The 20,259-nt window shown below is 38.2% G+C and overlaps 1 protein-coding gene across 1 annotated transcript in view; it reads right to left on the reverse strand.

Annotated features, from left to right (window-relative positions):
• B4GALT6 (beta-1,4-galactosyltransferase 6) overlaps window positions 1-19,739 on the reverse strand; it is a 93,917-nt gene extending 74,178 nt beyond the window's left edge. Inside the window, exon 1 of the mRNA XM_043978487.1 lies at window positions 19,095-19,739. Coding sequence (XP_043834422.1) covers window positions 19,095-19,209 — 115 coding nt within the window. The 5' untranslated portion in view covers window positions 19,210-19,739. The remainder of the gene's footprint in view (window positions 1-19,094) is intronic.
• Between the last annotated feature and the right edge of the window lie 520 nt (window positions 19,740-20,259).

Genomic DNA, 20,259 nt, shown 5'->3' on the forward strand with positions numbered 1-20,259 from the left:
GATACAATCAGCACTTTTGGAGAGCGTATCCATATTTTAAGCTTCTAATTCAGTGAAGTACTGAAGAGCAAGTATAGGAGGTTCATATTAAAGCCAGAGGAGTTGGTCTTATGACAGTAAATAAAGAGGAAGCGAATCTACAGATATAGGGGAAAAATTTTTTTACAAGGAGGGAAATTTTAGGGTCTTCTCTAGGTTATCAATGGAGAGTATCAATTAGAAAATGAAAACAGCATCGGTCATATTGTGTTAAGTCTAGATTTCCTATAATTAAAAAAATCCTTTAAAATCAAAAAGCTCTTTTATAAGGTGCTATTGGCAATATGATAAAACACTCAATTTTTTCTATCCTTTTCCTGTCTTCCATAAAAAGCTGTCTCTAATAGCAATTCTGATAAAGTGGTCAACACCCTGATATTAATCACCTTGGGAAAGTAATTTTAATTCAATTCAAAAGTTTATTACACCAATAAATGAGATAGGTAGCCTGATATAGGGGACAGAAGTCCTTCCTTGGGGTCAGGTCAACTTGTATTAAAAGCCTGGCTCTGTAGCATTGGACAAAACACTTAGCCTTTAAGTATCCCAGAAAACTCACAATTTTAGGTGACAGAACAGTTGAAGATCTGCATTGGTAGAGGGGGGTTTCCTCTCTTAGGAGTTTCCTGCACTGAAAAAAAAATCACAGGTCTAGCCCCACCTCCCACCTCCCCCCACTCCAAATCTCTCTAAGATTCAGTTTCCTCATCTATAAAATGAAAGGACAGGACTAGACTATATGAGGCTGCTTCCAGCTCTCTCTAAATCAATGATTCTTGGATCCTAATTCCCAGCAGAGGAATTCATAATTATGACCAGCTGTCATGTACAAATTGCCTTTAAGTCTATAACACAAACTTCTGAAAATCTTACCCTTTTGAATTAAGTACATTGTTTACTTGTATTTTCATAGGGTCATTAAGAGAGACCTTACAGATCAAGCTTAGAATTTTACAAAAAAAGGAAACTGAGGCCCAGAAAGATGAAGTGACATGCTGAAGATTACAGAACGTTGAGTTGAAGGGACCCTCTAGTTTAGACTGTACAGAAATCTTCTCTATAAGTGACAAATGGCCATCGAGCTTTTGATCGAAGACTTCCAAGAAAGGGGGACCCCACTAACTCCTGAACCAGTCCATTCCACTTTCAGATTGTTCTGATTGTTAGAAAGTTTTTCCTTACATCAAGTCTAAACTTGACTCTGCAACTTCCAACCATAATTCCTAAATCCTTTCCTCATGAGACAGGTTTTCAAATATTTAAAGAGAGCTGTCATATTCCTGCCAAATCTTGTCCTCAGTAGGCAAGACATTCCCATTTCTTTCAAATGTGGAACTACCATGGCACCCAAGTAACAAGGAGCCACCAGGTGGCACAATGCATAGAGTGCCAGACCTGAAATCAAGACTCAACTTCCTGAGTTCAAATCTGGCCTCAGACACTTACTTGGCTGTGTGACCCTGGAGAAGTCACTTTACCCTGTTTGCCTCAGTTCCTCAACTGTAAAATGATCTGGAAAAGGAAATGGCAAACCACTCCAGCATCTTTGCCCCCCCCCCAGAAAAAACCCGAATGAAGTCACAAAGAGTAGGACACGACTGAACAACAATCTGACTCAAAATCTTTCCTGAACCACAGTGCCTCCTTCATGCCAGACAAAGCCTTTAACATAGTACCTCAAACCACAAAAAAGGAAGCCTGCCCTTGATTACCAGGTGTGTCTTTCAGAATACTATCCTCAACCCCCACATTTATATCACATTTTAAAACTTACAAACTGCTTTTTCTGAAACAATACGGCAACACAGACATGGCTATCATCTCTATTTTGTAAAGGAAAAAACTGAGGTCCAGAGCAGTTAATTGACTTTCCAAGGCAGCACAGTTAGTAAGCATCAAACTAAGGTCTTTTAGTCCAAGGCCAGGGCTGTTTTCAATTGAACACACTAGGAAATGAAGAAAACAGGTAATTGTTAAGAATCTAGGCTCTGAGGGGCAGCTAGGTGGAGCAGAAGATAAAGCACCACCCCTGGATTCAGGAGGACCTGAGTTCAAATCCAATCTCAGACACTTGACACTTACTAGCTGTGAGACCCTGGGCAAGTCACTTAACCCTCACTGCCCTGCAAAAAAATTAAATTAAAAAAAAAAGAATCTAAGCTCTGAGCATTGTACATTTTACCAAGATTAAATCATTCAAACATAGCAAAAAACTGCTTAATATCTTGAAAACAGATGACAATGGAAATTTGGAATTTGATATCAAAATCATACTTTTTATGCCCCAAGATATCAGAATCAAAAATTGATGAGAACATGTGATCTTGAATTCACCTGTGACAATGTTTCATAATAGTTTCCAATATTATAATATTTAGAATGCATGATGAGGTGCTGAATGAATAAAATTCTAACAAGTATGCCCTTAGAAATCAATATAAAATCAATTAGCTAAGTTAAAATAAATTCCTGTTAATTAAACAGCCTTCTTTAAATTATTATCCTTAGAGGTCTAATTCCCAAAGGCCAAAAATCATTAGAAAACAAAGTGTTCTTTAAAAAGACAGAATTCTCAGTAAGAAAGTGTTAAGTACATACAGCACAAAAATATCTAAGGAAGACAACATATTATTGTTTAAAAGTGTTTCCATGGCCTATAATTATAACTTAAAAATCACAAATCTTGGTTAACCCACCCCTGAGTAACTGGAACTCATAATTAACAGGTTCCAGGGAAGGAGATATAAAGTGGAAAAGCGAATACCTGAAGTTCTTATAAAGCCAGTCACAAGATAGATTAAACAATTGATGATCATTTATTAAACACCTACTATGCTCTAGGCATATGCTAGGTCATCAGGTCATGTACAAAAAGGAAACATTTCCTACCTTCAAGGAGTTCAGTGTGGAGACAACATGTATTTATGTAACTATATACAATATAAATACAATGTAATTGGGTTAGGGGCACTAGCAGCTTAGAGGGATCAGAAAAGTTCCAGGTAAAAAAAGTGGTGTTTAAACTGGATTTAGAAGAAAATGAGATTTTAAGAGGTAGAAGTAAGGAAGGAATACATTAGAGACAATGGAAACAGCCTGAATAAAGGCACAAAGACAAATAATTTGCCTTCAAATATTTTTTAAACTCCCAATTTGGGGGGGGGGGTGAGGCAATTGGTGTTAAGTGACTTGCCCAGGGTCACACAGCTAGTAAGTGTTAAGTGTCTGAGGCTGGATTTGAACTCAGGTCCTCCTGACTTCAGGGCCAGTGCTCTATCCACTGCGCCACCTAGCTGCTCCTAACTCCCAATTATTAAGAAAAGTTTTACACATATTCATTAAAATGGTCAAATATAATACAGTAGAGAATTTCATATTTCATCAGAGAACACTTAAGCAGATCTTTATTCAGTTTCCAAGCCCACAGAAAATTAATTTCAAACTAATAGGAAATATTCTTCCCCCTTGCCCTTTATATGAAGACTGCAAAGCCCCTTTGTGCCCCAAACTCTACAGATCCCAGGGGTCAAAGTGAACTTGGCTTTTAATTCCTTCCTAACCTGGCCCATTCCTACTTTTTCCAGTCTTATTATACCTTACTCCCCTCCATATAGTCTACAATCCAGTGTCTTAGGCCTCCTTATTCATCTTCAAACATGATTCTCCATCTGCCCAACTCTGTATTTTGACAGGTGGTCTCCTCGCTGATACTTCACCTCCATGCACGTGTAAGGGCTAAAATTCTAGCTATACTGTCTAAAATATCTCATGAGTGGTTGCCAATAAATTATAAGCTTTAGCAAGAGTTAGACTTTTAAGCATTTATTAAGGAGAATAAGAATTTTGTAAAGAGAGAGAGAAAGGCCTAGATTCCTCTATCTATTAAAGGGAGAGAGCATTCCTAGCTCCGCTTTCCACCAGAGTCCACAGGAAAGAGAGCGAGTCAGAGCACCAGCCTCCCCCTTCTTCCTCCCACAAGCAAATGTCACTTCCTGACGCCAAAGAAAAGACGCATGGTCTTTCTCTCAGAGACCTTCTCCTCATGGTGAAGCTTTCCTACAATAAGTCTCCAGCAGGTGGAATCATTCCAATCGTTACACATGGAATACTCTCCTTTCTCAACCCTGAATCCTAGCATTCTTGGCTTCCTTGAAGCCTTACCTCATCTTCTGCAAGAAGCCTCAGTCCTCCTTAATCTTAGTGCCTTCTCTCTCAGTCTACCTTGATTTTATCTTGCATATATCTTATTTATGTGTCGTTTGAATCTTGTCTCCTCTCCACCAAAGTTGGCTGGTGTCACAATGAACAGAGTGCTGGATCAGCAGTCAGGAAAACCCGAGTTCAAAGTTGACCTCAGATGCTTACTAGCTGTGTGACTCTGGAAATCCTACATAGCAGATGATTTCACAATTTCTTCCTTAACAGTAATTCTACATAATGGATGTTATTTGTAAATGGTATGTACATCTGAGAATAATAAAGACAGCTGGCCTTGAAGACAGTACAACCTGAGTTCAAGTCTCCTGGCTATGTGGCCCTTAGTAAGTGACAACTCTTCAGTGCTCAAGGAAATTTTCTAGGACAAGTGACAAAGAACTAGCCTGTACTGATAGAGGAAAGTCCCCCTACCAATGAAATAGAGGTCTAATCCCTATATTCATCTGAATCACTAGTCAATGTTAAATAACTTTAATAAAATTCAATGTTTTTTTCACCCAAATGCAGCTGTGATGTCCTGAGGAATGGGTGTTTGAAGATGACCAAGGTAGGAGACACTGTAAGGTTCTCTGGGTTACTGTCTAATGACCATCAATGTAAACTGTCCAACATGAAAGAAAAGCTCTTTCTGAATAACTACAGTATCAATTTAGCTTAATTTAAACAGGGTATTTTACCAAATAGTTAACATATATGAAACTACTGCTCTAACACATAAAAATTTATACCATATCATATTATTTAACTAAAATAAACTACCATAAAACCAAGAAATATTATCTATAATGGGGATAAACCAGAGGCCTTCCTAACAAAATCAAGGTGAAGCGAGATTGGTATCACCACTATCATTCAATATTGTATTAGAAATGCTAGCTATGGCAATAAGACAAGAAAAAGAAATTGGAGGAATCAGAATAGCTGATAAGGAAACAAAATTTTCACTCTTTGCAAATGACATGACAATATACTTAAAGAACTCTAGAAAATCAACCAAAAACTAATTAAATAATTAACAGTTTAATCAAAGTTGCAGCCAATAAAATAAATCCATATAAATTAGTAGCATTTCTATATATTACCAATAAAACCCAGTAGCAAGAAATACAAATTCCATTTAAAATAGCTGCATACCTGGGAGTCTACCTGTGAATACACACAAACAAAACTATATGAACACAATTATAAAATACTTTTTATACACAAAGGTATATCTAAACAAATGGAGAAATATTAATTACTCATAGGTAGACCAAACCAATATAAATTGAAATGACAATTCAACCTAGATGTATTTATTCAGTTTCATACCAATCAAACTACCAAAGAATTATTTTCTGAACTAGAAAAAAATAGCAAAATTTTTCTGGAAGAACAAAAAATCAAGAATATCAAGATAATCAAAGGGGGGGGTTGGGGGAGTAAAGAAAGGCATCCTAGCTAGCAGTATCAGATTTTAAACTATCCTTCAAAGCAGTAATCATCAAAAAAAGTCTGGGCCTAGATATGAAATAGTGGTTGATCAGTGGAGTAGATTAGGTGCACAATGACTATCACAATCTAATATTTGATAAACCCAAAGATCCAAGCTTTGGGGGCAAAAACTCATTCTTTGACCAAAAATGCCTGGAAAACCAGAAAGCAGTCTGGCAGAAACTAGGGAAGACCAAAATCATTCACCATATCCTAAGATAAAGGTCTTGTTTCTTGAGCCAAATTTATAAAAATAAAAGCCATTCCCCAATTGATAAATAATCAAAGAATATGAGGACAATTGTCAAAGGAAGAAATCAAGGCTATCAATAGTTGCATAAAAAATGGTCTAAATCAAAGCTTCTTAAACTGTCAGAGTTGCATAACTGAATGTGGGGGTCATGAAAAATTTGACAACAGTAAAAGGTTATACATTCCTCTTTTATATACCTATATGCTTAGGGTTGCATAAAAAATTCTCAAGTGAAAAGGGGTCAAAAGTGGAAAAAGTTTAAGAAGCCCTGCTCTGAATCACTATTGATTAGAGAAGTGCAAATTAAAACAACTCTGAGGTACCATCTCACACCTATCAGATTGACTAACATGACAGAAAAGAAAAATTACGAATGTTGGAGGGGATGTGAAAAAATAGGTACACTGATATACTGCTGGCACAGTTGTGAGGGAGTCCAACCATTCTAGAGAACAATTTGGAACTATGCCCAAAGGGCTATAAAATTGTACATAACCTTTTACCCAGCAACACCACTACTATAGGTCTGTATCCCAACAAGATCAAAGAAAAAGGAAAAGGACCTATATATATGTGTAAAAAATATCTATAGCAGCTCTTTTGGTAGTGAAAAAGAACTGGAAACTGAGGGGATGCCCATTGTGAGAAAATAATGGGGCTCTATGAGACCCAGAGGGCCTGGCCAGACCTTTCTTAAGGCCAGACCAGAGTCAGGACAATTTCAAAGGAAATGTAGTTAGACTTTGGACAGTGCATATAAACAATAGAAGTTACCTCACTAAAAACCACACCTACCTGAAGGCATTTTCCCCTAGGAGGGCTCCCTACCCTGACATCAGCACAAAGTGCTCACGGACCACCCTCAAGTCCAGTAAACCAATAGATTTGAAGGATGCTAGCCAGTTAGTTTTGACTAGTGTGGAAGGGTCACCTCTCCTCCAGACCCACAGGAAGCTTCTGCTCACATATGCTCTCACATGCTCTCTTGGCCTGAGACTCAGAGGAGGCAGCCATGCCTTGCTCTCTCTCACTCTTCTATCCTATGTTTGTAGGCCTTCTGAACTTTCATAGCCACTAATATTTAATATGCTTTAATAAATGCTTAATGCCCCAAACTGGTGCTATAGCCTCTAATTTATAAGTAGCAATAAATTAGAAACCCCAGCTAATTTTCCCTAAAACTTGGGACAGAAAAAGGGCAACCCCATATAATTTTAAATGTCACACCATCAAATGGGGAATGGCTGGATATGCTGGTATATGGTTGTAACAGAATGCTATTGTGCTGTAAGAAATGACAAGCAGGAGAGTTTCAGAAAAATTTGGTAAGACTTATATGAACTCATGCAAAGTGCAGTGAGCAGAACCAGGAGAACAATCTACACAGTAAAAGCAATATTGTAACAATAATCAACTGTAAAAGACTTAGCTACACCAATAAATTATATTATTCATGACAATTTCTGGACTCATGAAAAATGCTTATTTCCCTCCAGAGAGAGAACTGATAAACTATATAAGTGCAGAATGAAGCACATTTTTTCATTTTATTTTTCTTGGGTTTTTTAGTAACATAGCTAATATGGAAATGTGTTTTACTTGACTTTACATATATAATGGGTATCATGTTGCTTGCTTTCTCAATGAATGGGGGAGGGGCTGGAGAGAGAGAGAAAAACTGAAAATGAAAATTTTAAATTGAATGAATGATAGATAAATTCATTAATTTTTTTTAAAACAGATCACTATGTAGAACACCAGTGACCTTAAAAGAAATCTAATGCCAAAGATTAAAAGCAACTGTCTGATTTTCAAATTGGATTAAGATAGCCAGAAGGAGATGAGGCAATCAGGGGAGGGAGAAAGAGAGGGAAGGCTGCTTAATAACAAGATTAAGTATAATCAGTTAAGAAACTCACAACAAGATTTCCCACTTAAAAAAAATAATAAAACCCTGAATGAACAAGCAAAGAAGATGCTAAAAAGCTCTGAATATGAATGACTTAAGAGTTCATAAGGTGAAAAGAGAAAAGCACTGAATCCATTTACTCATGAATTCTGCCTTGAACATACTGAGAAAAATGAAATTGAAGAGTTCAAAGCATGGAATACAACAAACACTGAAAGATTTGATTTTTTTTCTTTTCCTTACTAAAGGATTCTATTTGAATTTCAACCTACTATTAATAGCATGTCTTTATCACGTGTAAAAGAGAAAAGTAAAATAGAGAAAGGGGGCATTTGTCTATAAGAAATGAATCCAGGGGCAGCTAGGTGGCACAGTGGATAGAGCACCGGCCCTGGAGTCAGGAGGACCTGAGTTCAAAGCTGGCCTCAGATTGTTGACACTTACTAGCTGTGTGACCCTGGGCAAGTCACTTAACCCCAATTGCCTCACCAAAAAAAATTAAAAACAAAAAAACAAAAAAAACAAAAAAAGAAATGAATCCTTAAGATTTAAATCAGTAAACAAGCCATTTTAAAATGGTCTATTTTACTTTTCTGATTTATATAAGAATCAATTCAACTCTGCCTTTGAGTCACTGAAAACTGAACTTTACGTATAGATCTGAACAGAGAATCAAATACAAACCCCTTTGTTTAGTATTGAAGTTCTTTACAAACTGACCCCTTACCACCTTTTCAGTCTTCTCACACAATATTCCTTCCATCTCCTTCACTCTATGGTATAATGAATGCACTGTCCCAGGCACATACTAAGCTTTTACTAAATGATTACTAATTGACTGATCACTAAAAAAATGCCCATGGTAACAATATAAGCTGAGCCCCAGACTAGAGTAGATATACTCAAGCAACCTAACCTACTTCTCCAGAAGGAACCAGAGAAGACATGAGGCCTTTGTCTGAAACAGCATGATGGGAAGCCCCATAAATTGAGTGTTAAATCAAATTTACCACTACTGGAAATCAAGTCAAGGCTCTTCCAGGTCTCTTACCACCAGATAATGATCACAAAGATCCAGAATCTCTTCAAAAAATGAAAGGGAATGTGATTATGATGGTATGATTTCCATTCTCTTCCTTCCTTTGAATTTTAGTACCTCCTGTAGCTACTTAAATGGCTACATCGATAGAAGTCCAAGAGGAGGGATGACAACCCATTTGGCATTGGGAACTTTTCTCTCTAATCCTTGCCTCTTCTTAGGGTGAAAAAGGTAACACTGGCCTTAGTGTCCTCAAACATCCTGAACCCTTAAACACTCAAGTCTATCTCTGTCAGGAAGGAAAATAAGGAATGTCTAAATGTAGTCAGTGAAGCTATGAATTGGTACAGCCAGTCTAGAAAGCAACTTGGAAATACACCCTACTACTTGTGCATACTATTTGACCTAGCTATGCTACTAATAGGTATATACACCCCAAAAAATAAAAGAAAGAAAAGGCCTTATACATACAAAAAATATTTATAGCATCTCTTTTTAGTGGTAGCAAGTAATTGGAAATAAGGAACTGCCCATCAATTGTGGAATATCTGAACAAAAAAAGATGGTATATAAATGTAGTAGAATGTTATTGTGTTGAAAGAAATGAAGAAGACATTTTCAGAGAAACCTACAAAGACTTTTATGAACTGATACAAAGTGAAGTGAGCAGAACAAGGAGAAAAACTTATATAACAACAATGTAAAGTGAAACAACTGAATGACTTAAGAATTCTATCAATGCAATAATTAACCATGATTCCAGAGGACAATAATGAAGAATGATAACTATCTCCTAACAGAGAGGTGATGAACTAAATATGCAGAATGGGACACAAATTTTTGGACACACCAATATCAACATTTGTTTTGCTTGATTACACATATTTATTACAAAGGCATTTTTCTTTTTTCAATCACTTGAGGAAAGAGGTTGGGAGAGAAAATAAATTTTTGTTAATTGAAAGGTTAAATTTAATTTTTAAGAATAGGAATGGCTGTTTCACTTTCTACAACATTTTAGAGATTTAGAAATTAAAATATCTAATCAAACTCCTTTATTTTATAGGCTAGGAAACTGAGGCCGCAAAAGATAAAGATTTAGCTAAGGTTACTCAGCTAGATAAAGGCAGAGCTGGGACTAGAACCAAAGTCTCCGGTCTCCGGCAATTTAGCATTCTTTCCAATTTACTATGCTTCCTAACTGCTACCATGAGTCAAACTAACCTAGTCACCCCTTGAAACTTCTAGGCTGGTGACACATGGCTAAGACAAGAATAATGAAGGATACTGTCTTTCTAGGAGCAACCACCACCACCACATATCTATCAGTCTGTCAAATATTTATTAAATACCTACTATGTACCATGCACTATGCTATGCTCTAAGAATACCAAAAAAAAAAGTAAGAGATAGTTCTTGCTTTCAAGGAGCTCATAGTCTAATGGGAGAGACCACATGCAAATAATTATGTACAAACAAGTTATTTATAGGAAAAATTAGAGATAAATACTAGAATTAAGAGAATCAAAAAACGCTTCCTGCAGAAGGTAGGATTTTAGCTGGGATTTGAGGGAAGCCAAGAGGTGGAGATAGAGAGAGAACATTGCAGGCTTGGGGTACAGCTAGCAAAAATGTAGCATTGAGAGATGGAATGTGTCTTGTTCAAGGAATAGGAAGGGGGCCAGTGTCACTGAGTACATGGGGGTAGGAATAAGAGGGAAGGTGTATGAAAACTGGAAAGATGTAAGTGGAAAACTATGAAGGTCTTTGAATGCCAAACAAAGGGTTTTCTGATTTCTATAAACATAGTGCCTCCTCTTCCAGATATAGCAGGTGTTTGTGATATCCCCAACACTTAGCACAGTGCCTGCCACAAAATGCTTGTAGATTGTCAGTAATATTTCATTTCACTCACATACCACAATTGTTTAGCTATTTCCCAGTCCTAGGATAGATTTTGTTTCCAGTTTTTTGCCACTAGTAGAAGCTCTGCTACAAATATTTTGGTGAATATGGGACCTCTCTCAAGAATTATGCCTATCAGTGAAACCTAGACATAGTGTTATATACAAAAACAATATAAAGAAAAGTAACTTTGAAAGACTTTAGAACTCCAATCAATGCGACGACCAACTCCAGAGAATCGATGATGAAACTTGTTTCCCACTTACAGAAGAGACATACTCTTTTGGATATGACCAATGTACCCATTTGTCTTACTTAACTAATTATTCATAAGAAAATGAGGGTTTTTTCAATGGGGTTGGAGGAGGAGGATACTAATAGTAATGTCAAAAGGAAAAAAAAAAACAGGTTCAATCAAGGTTTGGGAGGAGGGTATGAACAGAAGAAAACTGAAGGAATTTCAGAGAGAAACAGACCACAAACAAGCAGAGAGCTTCTGGCACTAATGTATTGAATTTATGATAAACTCAAAAATAAGATGTAGATTTATAGTTTCATAGGTTATCCTCTTTTTCTGTCCTTCATTATGTGAAAATGTTAATGTTTGTGGTATTTGAAAAAAAAACAAAAAAATTAAATTTTAAAACAAAAAATAGCCCAAATTTCTTATTAGGTCATCATATTTCTAGGTCAATTTACAACAAATAGCAATAAAACTAAGGTGTGTGTGTGTGTATACATATATATACATACACACATGTATTTTATATATAATATATATGTGTCTATATTATATACACATAAACATATATACCGGGGTTAAAACAACCCACTTCATCTAATGCCTTCACTAAGAATTCTTTTGCCACCCCTGAAGTGACTATATCCTCTAAACTATACACTACCCAAATCCAGGAGGGCCCAATTTGGTTTGCCAGCAGACAACTGATCGGAGTTCCTCTATCCAGGATAGAACCAAAACCAATCACTGATCCTTAGTCTAGGATAACATTCACAACATTAAAATATCTCTGATTAGGGAAATGTTTATATCTATTTGTTTCTGTGTGATTATCATCTTATTTGTCCACACAGCAGGAAAATTATGGCAGATCATACAATTTGATATATAAAGGATCTCATGGAAATCGCTCCATCATGACACATCATGTCATGAATCCAGGGGGTCTTATCCTGGGGTCCACAAACTCCTTAGGGAACCCTGGATAGATTTTAAAGATTGTATGATTTGGGATTAGAAAAAAATACATCTTTATTTTCACTAAGCTTTAACGTAAATTCAGCATTTCCTTCTATTATAAATTTGGACAGCAAACGTTATTCTAAAAAGAGGCCCATAGGCTTCACCAGACTGCCAAAGTGATCTAAGATCTCTCTCTCTCTCTCTCTCTCTCTCTCTCTCTCTCTCTCTCTCTCTCTCTCTCTCTCTCTCTCTCTCTCTCTCTTTCTCTCTCTCTCTCTCTCTTTCTCTCTCTCTCTCTCTCTCTCTCTCTCTCACACACACACACACACACACACACACACACACCCCTGACTAGTATTAGTGGTAAAAGGTATAGGTTACAACTGCTGCTACTTAAATAAACACTGCATGTAGGTATTATAAATGCAGGAGCATATAAAAATTCCATAGCCATGACCAGCTCTCATAGAACTATAGTAGTGTCCAGTTTTTAAAATGTGGATCACAGACCACTCAATGGTAGTATGTGTCTTCATGCTGCCCTTCAAACGAATTTCTTATAGTATTTAAGTTTATAAACAAGAAAATGCCTACACTTCTTTTGCTAGTCTGAATTGATAATTTAGGGAAAATGTTTTACAAATTACTTGCATAGGATATCTGAGCTGTAAGTGTGAAAGCATACTGAGATCCTTTTTTTCCCCTCTTTAGACTACATATTTCAAAAAGAGTATTGGGATTTTAGACCTCAGTTCTTTACATACTTATCAAAATGAAGAAAATCTTGTTAGTCAGTCCAGAAACATTTATTAAGTGCCTACTATGTGCCGGGTACTGTGCTATGCTCTGAGGATGGAGGGAAAGGTAAAATATAGTTCTTGTTCTCAAGAAACTCATACTCTAATGTTGGGGACAAGCAAACAACTCTGTATAAACAAGATATATACAAAATAAATAAAAGAATCAACAGAGGGAAAGCACTAGAATTAAGGAAGGATGGGGAAAGTTTTCTGTAGCAGACAGGATTTTAGCAGAGTGCTGAAGGAGGCATGATGAGGAAAGAAGGTGTTTCAGGCATGGGGGACTACCAAAGAAAAGACCTGGTGCCTAAGGATGAAGTGTCTTAAAAAAAAAAAAAGATGAAGTGTCTTATCTTGGAACATCAAGGAGGCCAGTGTCACTAGATTGAAGAACACATGGTAGGGAATAAGGTATAAGAAGAATGGAAAGGGGGCTTTTAATGCCAAACAGTGGATTCAGCTCCTTGTGGACAGCGACTGTCTTTTGCTTCTTTTTGTATTCACAGCACTCAGCACAGTGCCTGGTACATAGTAGGCACTTAATTAATGTTTATTGACTGGTTTATGTTTTATCTTGGAAGCAATAGGGGGGCATCGAGGTGGCAAAGTGGATAAAGTACTGGCCCTGGATTCAGGAGGACCTGAGTTCAAATGTGGGATCTCAGACACTTGACACTAGCTGTATGACCCTGGGCAAGTTACTTAACCCTCACTGCCCTGCCAAAAAAAAAGGAAGTAATAGGGAACCAGTGGAGTTTTAGTAGGAAGGTGATACGTACATACCTGCACTTTAAGAAAATCACTTCAGCTGAATAGAGGATAGATTGGAATGGGAAGAGAGTAGAGGTAGCCAAACCCATCAGCAGGCTATTTAAGTAGTCCAGGCATGAGGTGATGAAGGCCTGCACCAAAGTGAGGGCAGTATCAGAGGAGAGAAGGAGGTATATATGAAAGATGTTGCAGAGATATAGACAAGTCTTTGGGAACAGATTGGTTAGGGGAGAGGGGAGAAAGGTTAGAAATAGTAAGGAGTCAAGGATGACACCTAAATTGTGAGTCCAGGTGAGAGGAAGGACAGTATTGCTCTATACAATAATGGGAAAGTTTGGAAGGAGGGTGTGGGAGGAAAGATAATCAGTTTGGGGCATATTGAGTTTAAGATGTAAAGTAGAGGAGGGCAACTAGGTGGTGCAGTGGATAGAGCACTGGCCCTGGATTCAGAAGGACCTGAGGTCAAATTCGGCCTCAGGCACTTGACACTTACTTATTAGCTATGTGACCCTGGGCAAGTCACTTAACCCCAATTGCCTCACCAAAAAAAAAAATGTAAAGTAAAATCTAACCCTGCAGGAAAGTAGGAGGGGAAGAGGATAAGGAGGGAAGAGTGAAAGAAGGGAGGGCAGAGCAGGGGAGGGGGCAATCAGAAGCAAAACACTTTTGAGAAGGAATAGGGTAAAAGAAGAGAAAATAAAGTAAATATCATGGGAAGGGAATAGGATGGAGGGAAGTAGTTACTGTATACAAAAGAACATCAATAATGTAAGATGATCTGCTGGGAAGGACATGGTTATAACTCTGAAGGACTTAAAATTGCAATCCGTCTCCAGAGAAAGAACTGATGGTATCTGAAAACAGACTGAAGCATAATTTTTTTGATAGTTCCTTAATCTGAAGTTTTGTTTTTGTCTGTTTTCTCTCACAACCTGGCTAATGTGGGGGGGGGATGTTTTCCATGACTACTCATGTATAACTTATATTGAATTGCTTGAGTTCTTGGGAGTGGGGATGGGAAGGGAGGGAGGAAGAGAAGTTGAAACACAAAGTTTTAAAAAATTTATGTCAAAATTTGTTTTTACACGTAATTTGGAAAATAAAATTCTAAACAGAAAAAAATAAAAGATATAAAGTAGAAACTCAGGTAATCAGAGATGCAATTTTGTGGCCAATTGTGACTTCCTTGGGCAAACAGGAAGAGATGTGGTGGCCTACATGGAAGAAGGGAGTGAGGCAAGCATGGCCAATGAGTTGATGTGTTTTGACTATATTTTTTTCTTACAAGGAAGTGGTGTGGTGGGATATTGTGGTCACTGAGAAATGACAGTGATATATAAATATCAATATAACATTTAGAAACATTTTTTAAAAGACATGAACTTTGGATGTGACTAGAAAGGCAGTATGAATTTGGACAAGACTTTCATTTACCACCAGTTGCTGTGTTTGGTATCACCTTCATCATGCCCCACCCAAGATAAACTCATCACCAAGAAATTCATCATCATGGAAACTGCTTGAGCTTTACTACTCAGACCTCATCAATAATCTCAGTTGCTTCTGCCTCTCTGATTGGAGCACAGAACAAAAAAATTCCCCCCATACTTTCCCTTTTTAAAGGGCTCAAAATGTCTGTCATCCCTTCATTTGCCAGCAAGCAGTTGGCTTAGTTTCAACTCCATCATCATCTTCATCATGCCCTCATGCCTCAAACAGTCTGTATCTCCTCCACCCTACATTTAAGTTTCCATTTCTGTATTATCTTCTCCCATTAGATTTGTAAGTTCCTTGAGCTTCTCCTTGACAACTTTATTTTCCTTATTATATCTCTAGCACTTAGGACAGAGACTGGCACATGGCAAGTATTTAATAAATACTTTAATAAAAAGCAATAAACATTAATAAGTGTTTACTGTATAAGCCCCCCCAAAAAATTTTCTCCCATAAAAAAATAATCTCGCTTTGAGTCTCATCTCTTCTACTGAGAAGGAAAAAAATAATTATATTTAAAGTAGTTTAATTCATAAGCACATTTTGATACTCTTTCCTCATAACAATAATATACATCCATCATTTACAGTACCTACAGGGTCATTAGCAGAGAGGCAGTGTTTCAGTCTGAGGCAGGTAGGTAACACAATGGATAGAACACTGGGCCTGAAATCAGAAAAACTTGAGTGCAAATTTGACCTCAGATATTTACTAGCTGTGTGACCCTGGACAAGTCACTTAACCAAAATTTGCCCTAGTTCCTCATCTGTAAAAATGGGGATGATAATAGCAACTACTTCCCAGGGTTGCTGTGAGGATCAACTTAGCACAGTGCCTGGCACATAATAGGTAATATATAAATGTTAGCTATTAGCCACTACTAGTATGTTATAAAGTGAATGGAAAGCTGGCCAGCAAGCCAGGAAGACCTGTGTTTAGGCCCCACCTTTGACATACTAGTTGTGTGACTCAGGACAAGTCACTTCACCTCTCAGTGCTCTAAGTAACAATCTGACTAAATGTTGCAGAAAAGTGCTTCTGTGTCATTGTAAAAGAACAATGAAATCACAGTCCAGTCCTCATCCCTGTGGTATCATTGCTGAGACACCAAATAAAGCAAATCAACAGCAAGGTCCTTTGGGGCTTTTCAGAAATACTGCAGGCCATCATTAATTAGACTATATTATTTATTACAAACAATGTAAATAATATCCTTAAGTACAGTAGCAGAGTGATCTTTTACTACAGTAAAGGCAGATCACTAATACAGGATTATAGTCTAAACAAAGCCTGGCATAAATATAAATAACAGTGTCATGCTAATTGCCATTAATGAACAGGGAGATTATTTCGAGTTCTCAGTACTGAATCTTGCCAAATGATTCAGAGCAACAAAACAATATCCATTCACAAGTTACCACTTTACTTTTCTTGACTGGTTTTAAATGATGTTAATGACACACAGAAAAACAGACTATGCTTTATAAAATGAATGAAGTCTAATGGTCTTACTATACAAGAAGTCCACTTCCAAACTCTGAATAAATATCACATTCTAAGTCATTTCAACCTGGCTGCTATAATTACTGCTATTAAAGATTTTATGGAAATGAATAAATTGATCTTCTATTGTACAGTTACATACATAATGTATGCTATGGGAAGGATGGTATAATTAGTACGTTGCCCGAGTCTTTCACAACCATTGGTTTTCAGACCAATTAAATTTTGAGATCATATACATAATATTTTAATGTATTTGGAAAAGTCCTTCAAAACTACTAATTCAAAGGAAAAGGCAGATGAATAGAAATGGTCCTCAGAAGAAAGTACTAGGTTCAGTCCACCAATTTTTTGTATGACTTGTAAAGAACTTAAATTACTTTCAATAAGGCTGATATTCCAAACTGTCATTCAATGAATATTGTAGTTTATAATTCAAGTAATTTTTCCTCCGAGCTTTCAAAGAATAAGGTATCCTCAAGAAAGAGCACACCCTAGAGAACAACAATCTTTAAGGCATCAGATCACAAAGCACAGATTGGTATAGATTTTGAGAATTGATTTGTAAGACCCCCAAAAATGACAGGCATTTAAGAAAGTAAAGCTTACTATGGTTTCTGCCTTATAAATTGGCCAATTAATTCTACTGAGTTTTCATTACTGATAGTAAAGTCAGTGATGTGGGCTTTTTCATTTGATGAAAATATCTAAGCCTGGAGTCAGGTGCAGTGGATAGAGCACTGGGTCAGGCTAGAGTCAGGAAGATCCAACTTCAAATCTAACCTCAGACATTTCCTAGCTGTGTGACTCTGAGCAAGTATTTTACCTCACTATACCTCAATTTCCATAATAATAATAATAAAACCTCCCAAAGATATTGTGAGAATAAAATGAGATATTTGTAAAGTACTTGATACACAGTAGTAGCTTAATAAATGTTTTACTTCATTTCAGGGAAACAGTTACAGTACTTATCCTAGGTCAAAAATCTTTTTTAAGGGACACCAGATTTTGAGATCTTAATATTATTTCTATCCAAAAAAGTCTAAACGTCAAAGGACCAAAGACAAATTCTATTTTCAAAATGCTAATACAGAAAATAATCTCTCCCTACTTTCTGAGCCACTGCTTTCCTCCCCCCACCACCCTTGGCAATCACTCAAACAAAACATTATTCAAGACACCTGGAATCAGGTACACCTGAATTCAAATTTTGCCTCTGCTATTTAGTAGGTATATGACCCTCAGCAAGTCACTTACTCTTTCTCTCAGCCTCAGTTTCCTCATATGAAAAACTAACACAATACTTACCTCCCAGGCTTGTTGTAAGCATCAAATAAGATAATGTATGTAAAGTGCTTTGAGAATTTTAAGATCACTATATAAATGAAAAGTTTGGTTTTTAAAATTGCCCTCAGATATATAATTAGAAACCTACAATTTTCAGGACTTAACAATATGTAAATTTGGGAATGTTCCAAATGTAAATGTTCAAGTTACATGGTCAATGGTTTTTAACACAGATGATGGATAAAACATTTAAGTAAGAAATAAAATCAACATTTGGGGAAATGCAGCAAAACTACTTAAAAATACATTATGTATGGATTCCCATAAACCTTAAATACTCCCAGGTCCTAGCCATAATGCCAGAATAAAACAGTCCTTGAACAATATGGTACACTGTCAACCAGTCAAGCTAGTAGAGGAAAAAACCTTGGGGAAATAACCATTTAAAACATTAAGTAGACCATTAGTTCTATATATTAGATTCAATGGCAAAGAAGCATGAGTCAGATCCAGTCTGTGACATGAATTTTAATAAATCTGTGTTCTAAGAATATAATCTTCACTCTAATATTTAACATTGTTCTATTTCTGAAAATACCCAAACAGATTGGGGAGGGGGGAGGTCACTTGAAATACAAACATATTTACTATCTCCACAGGGAGTAACTGTATTAACTGGTCAAGACAGACTATGGTACTCATTCTGAAGTCCATAAAGTAGAGGAATACTGTCATTTGAATGCAGTCAATTACATTCCAAAACTCTCAGCTACCTAAAAAAACACAATTCCTTGTGGTTATTTCCTCTTTTCAATCGATCTTACTCCACAGCTAATGAACTAGAGGTATTTTAAGATTACTAGGATTATGCACAGAGGTGGGATGATGGGGGTAAACCTAGCCAATTCAGTAAAACACTGTCGTGAATACATAAAAAATGAACGGGTATTCACAGTGAAGTTGTGTCTATTTGAGCGAGACCTTCAATTTACTTCAAAATGTTTTAAGTCAGTTTCAAATCAACAGAACTGTGAGATATATCACATCCAGTGGTATAAAGTTTCAAGTAAACTACTTCCTAAAGACCTTTACCCCAGTAATAATCTAATTATCTTCTACTTTTCTGGATTTTGCTAGGTGCGAGTGTGTGGAGATTAATGACTCCTGGTCTAAGGAGGGAATGCCTTAGTGCTTACCGATCCCTGGGGCCACATAGATGAAGTATAGACAAGACGACGAGAGGGAGAAGAAGAAGATGAAGGCGAGCAAAGATCGATTCGAAACCCGCAGCAACCACTTAAGCAGAGACATCTTCCTCCTTCTAACTAGCTGAGCTGGATGCTCAACGATCCGAACGCTAGGGCACTGTCCGGGCCTTACACTCCCATGAACTGTTTAAACCACCCCGCAAATAGCAGCAGGGGAGCCGAAGCCGGGAGAGGGTGGAAGGAAAGATTGGAGCGAAAGAAGTGGGGAGGTCGGGGCGAGGGGTAGACACAGAATGAATGAACTTGGCGAGGGGGAGGGGTAATAAGGAGACAGGATGAAAGCTAGTGTGGATGGGGAAAGGAGGAGATCCGGGATTTAGAAAAGCGAAGGTGGAAAAGGTGAAACAAGAACAAGAGAGGGAGACAGAAGAGAAGACTCAGGGATAGAGAGATTTCTCTCAATCAGATAGGACGGGGCGGGAGCGCAGGTGGGCAAAGGCAGCAGCGGGAGGCCGGAGCCGGGTGAAGCGCAGGCTGTGAAGCCCCGGCTCAGCCCTCCCTGCGGAGAGGGGACACCAAATTGCAGCACGACCCTGCGTAGCGGCGGTGGCGAAGGTGCCACCGCCTCAGACGCTCCAGCCTCGCATCCTCATCTCGGGATCCGGGGCAAAGGTGTCCAGTTCCCAGGAACGGGAATCTCCAGCTCGGACAGTCGCCCCCACCCCGGGCTCTCCCGGCTTCCCGCAGCAGCAGCCTCTGCAGCAGCCGCAACCTCTCCTCCTTCGGCCGGTTTTTCTCTTATCACCGAGACTAAAGCAGGAGCCCTGGCCGCCTCCGGCGTGCGCGATGCTCGGTGACCGGGGGCGTCCCCAGGGGCCCGGGAGGTCTCGGCTGGCCCGTGCTGCGTCTCCTCATGCCTGGCGAGGCCCCGGCGCTCAGCGGCGGCAGCAGGAGCCGAGCGACAGCGGGGAAAGACCGGAAAGCAGCGAGGCTGCGGGAAGAATCCCTCCCGGGACTGGCGCACGAGCTCGTGGTCCTGCAGCCGCCGCTGCCGCCGCCTCCTTTTCAAGGTGCTGTCCCGGCCGCAGGGGCAGCAGCAGCAGCCACCGCAGCAGCATCCCCGCTTCCCAGCCCCGGGGTAAGTCAGCAGGGC

Source organism: Dromiciops gliroides, chromosome 1 (genome assembly GCF_019393635.1).
Source record: "Dromiciops gliroides isolate mDroGli1 chromosome 1, mDroGli1.pri, whole genome shotgun sequence".
In the NCBI taxonomy this organism is placed as follows: domain Eukaryota; kingdom Metazoa; phylum Chordata; class Mammalia; order Microbiotheria; family Microbiotheriidae; genus Dromiciops; species Dromiciops gliroides.